This window comes from Anneissia japonica, unplaced genomic scaffold (genome assembly GCF_011630105.1).
Source record: "Anneissia japonica isolate Jap-2015-1 unplaced genomic scaffold, ASM1163010v1 scaffold287690_len26547_cov170, whole genome shotgun sequence".
Classification (NCBI taxonomy): domain Eukaryota; kingdom Metazoa; phylum Echinodermata; class Crinoidea; order Comatulida; family Comatulidae; genus Anneissia; species Anneissia japonica.
The window spans coordinates 24,227-26,196 of NW_022725696.1; the positions used below are offsets into that span (position 1 = coordinate 24,227).

Below are 1,970 nucleotides of genomic sequence, written 5' to 3' on the forward strand. Positions count from 1 at the left end.
AGATCTTTTTCAAAACATAACTGCTTTTAAAACATTATATAGACCCATTAAACACAAAAACTGCTCTGGCTTCGGGGGCTTCGCCCCGACCCCACCGTATCCCTTAGGCAGGCCCCTGGACCCCACGCCCAGGGAATCCCCCCGCCTTGAAATGACTGATTTCTATTGAGGAAAAAATGGCATCAAAATAACCAGCCAAACCTGTTCGAGTGATCCTCTGCCTCAGGACATTGCCTACAGTCTTTCTCAAGTCAATGAGCAACTTGGATCGAGTCAAGATCATTAGTGAGCCTTTTGCCTGTGCATCTGCTTTTGGGCCTGAACGACAAGTCCAAGGGGCTGCGGCGGAGGTGGTCGACGGTGTCAAAAACGTAGTTCAAGCGCCGGTGTAGAAATGGGCTTGGACCACAATCTATATACTTACAAATGGGTAAAGGAGTCACTCTTAGAGGGTAACTATCCAGGTGTAGACGCTGTGGTTTGTAAAGATACGGCTATGAGTCTCCCTAAAGAAAAATACGATATGATTCCAAGTGGCTACAGACACGCGTTTATGATACGGCATCCAAACAAGCTTTTTAAATCATGGAACAAGATGTTCGAAGGAATTACCCAGGCTGGTGAAAGTAAACTGCCATTTTCGGCACTGCTGAAAGCAACAGGAGCAACAGGTTACGGCTTAAAGGAGCTGTTCGACTTATACGAGTACGTAAAAGAAAGTGGTTTAGAGAAGAATCCGATCATTATCGACTCAGATGACCTACAAATTGACCCAGAAGGTGTTCTTCGCAAATTTTGCAAAACTGCAGGCCTTCAGTATACAGATAAACTTTTGAAATTCGACGCTGGTGATGGAGTCGTAAAGCAATGGGCAGCGTCAAAAATCCAGCTCCAAGCCAACAAGGGTGTTTATCAGGCTGCATTCGATAGCACTTGCTTTAAGAAGCCGGACAACATGGAACCACCTCCAAGATCTGAGTTTTCAGAAGATTTGTTAGAATGCATTGACACGTCAATGCCATATTATGAAAAACTGTACGCTGAACGGCTAGTCGTTTAGATAAATAATTGGTTATATTGGTTATAGGCCTTTAAAGATTATCAATAAAACGGTTTATTACATTGTCTTGACATTTTTCAAAGTAGGCATGGATTATATTCTATATGAGTTATGAAGACCACCGTTGATGTTTCAAAGGACTTATTTTGCAAAGTGCTGTATAAGATTGCGATTACATACAATTATTACAGCAAACCTACGTACTTATGTTCGATGATTAAGCAAAAGACTAAGTACTAAGCCGGGTACTCACCGCGACCAGCGGTCGTCAGCCGACGCGATTCTATGAAGAACGCACGCCACGACGCACGCACAACGGATCGTTTTTAATGACGATCCGTTCAGCCTCCTGCCGATGACAATCAGCACAGACGGCATCGCGTTGTCTATACTATCGCTCACAGGGAGTGGAGTTGGATTCGTCGGCCGACGCAACGAGTGCCCGGCTTAAGTGTCCGAATCTTTCTTGTGATCAAAGACAACTCCAATTGTTAAAAAATACATCAGTGTAGATCTATCAGAGCACCAAGCCCTGGAATATCTAGATTTGCTGCATTTATTCTGGTATTTTAATAGAGTACTGGCAGAGCTTATTACGTCACCGCATAGACAACAATGTGCGACACTATTATTTTAGAACATAATTATAAAGAGATCAGAATTATAAAAATTATGTTAGCGTTGGAACAATGATTCAATAGAGTGATATTATTTGACTACCTGTAATGCCACTAATAACAAGTGACATGGACTGGTAGCCACTACTAATGATATTAGTAATTACCTGTACATCATGTGACTAATAGCCTATTATTAGTCGTACCGAAAACTTGTTAATAAATTGCGATAGTCTCGAAGTGCTTTATTCCATTTTATTTTACTGGATTATGTGCCTGAAGAAAGAATATAA

General features: G+C 41.8%; 1 protein-coding gene across 1 annotated transcript; it reads left to right on the forward strand.

The window, feature by feature from the left end:
* The first annotated feature begins 215 nt into the window (after positions 1-215).
* On the forward strand, positions 216-1,841 carry LOC117112851 (branched-chain-amino-acid aminotransferase-like protein 1). Its single transcript, XM_033256044.1, has one exon. The coding sequence runs from the start codon at positions 395-397 to the stop codon at positions 1,058-1,060; it is 666 nt and encodes a 221-aa protein (XP_033111935.1). The 5' UTR covers positions 216-394; the 3' UTR covers positions 1,061-1,841.
* The last annotated feature ends 129 nt before the right edge of the window (positions 1,842-1,970 follow it).

What these genes read in the sequence shown, in the direction of transcription:
- LOC117112851 (XM_033256044.1), top strand. Translation starts at nt 395, where the DNA reads ATGGGCTTGGACCACAATCTATATACTTACAAATGGGTAAAGGAGTCA.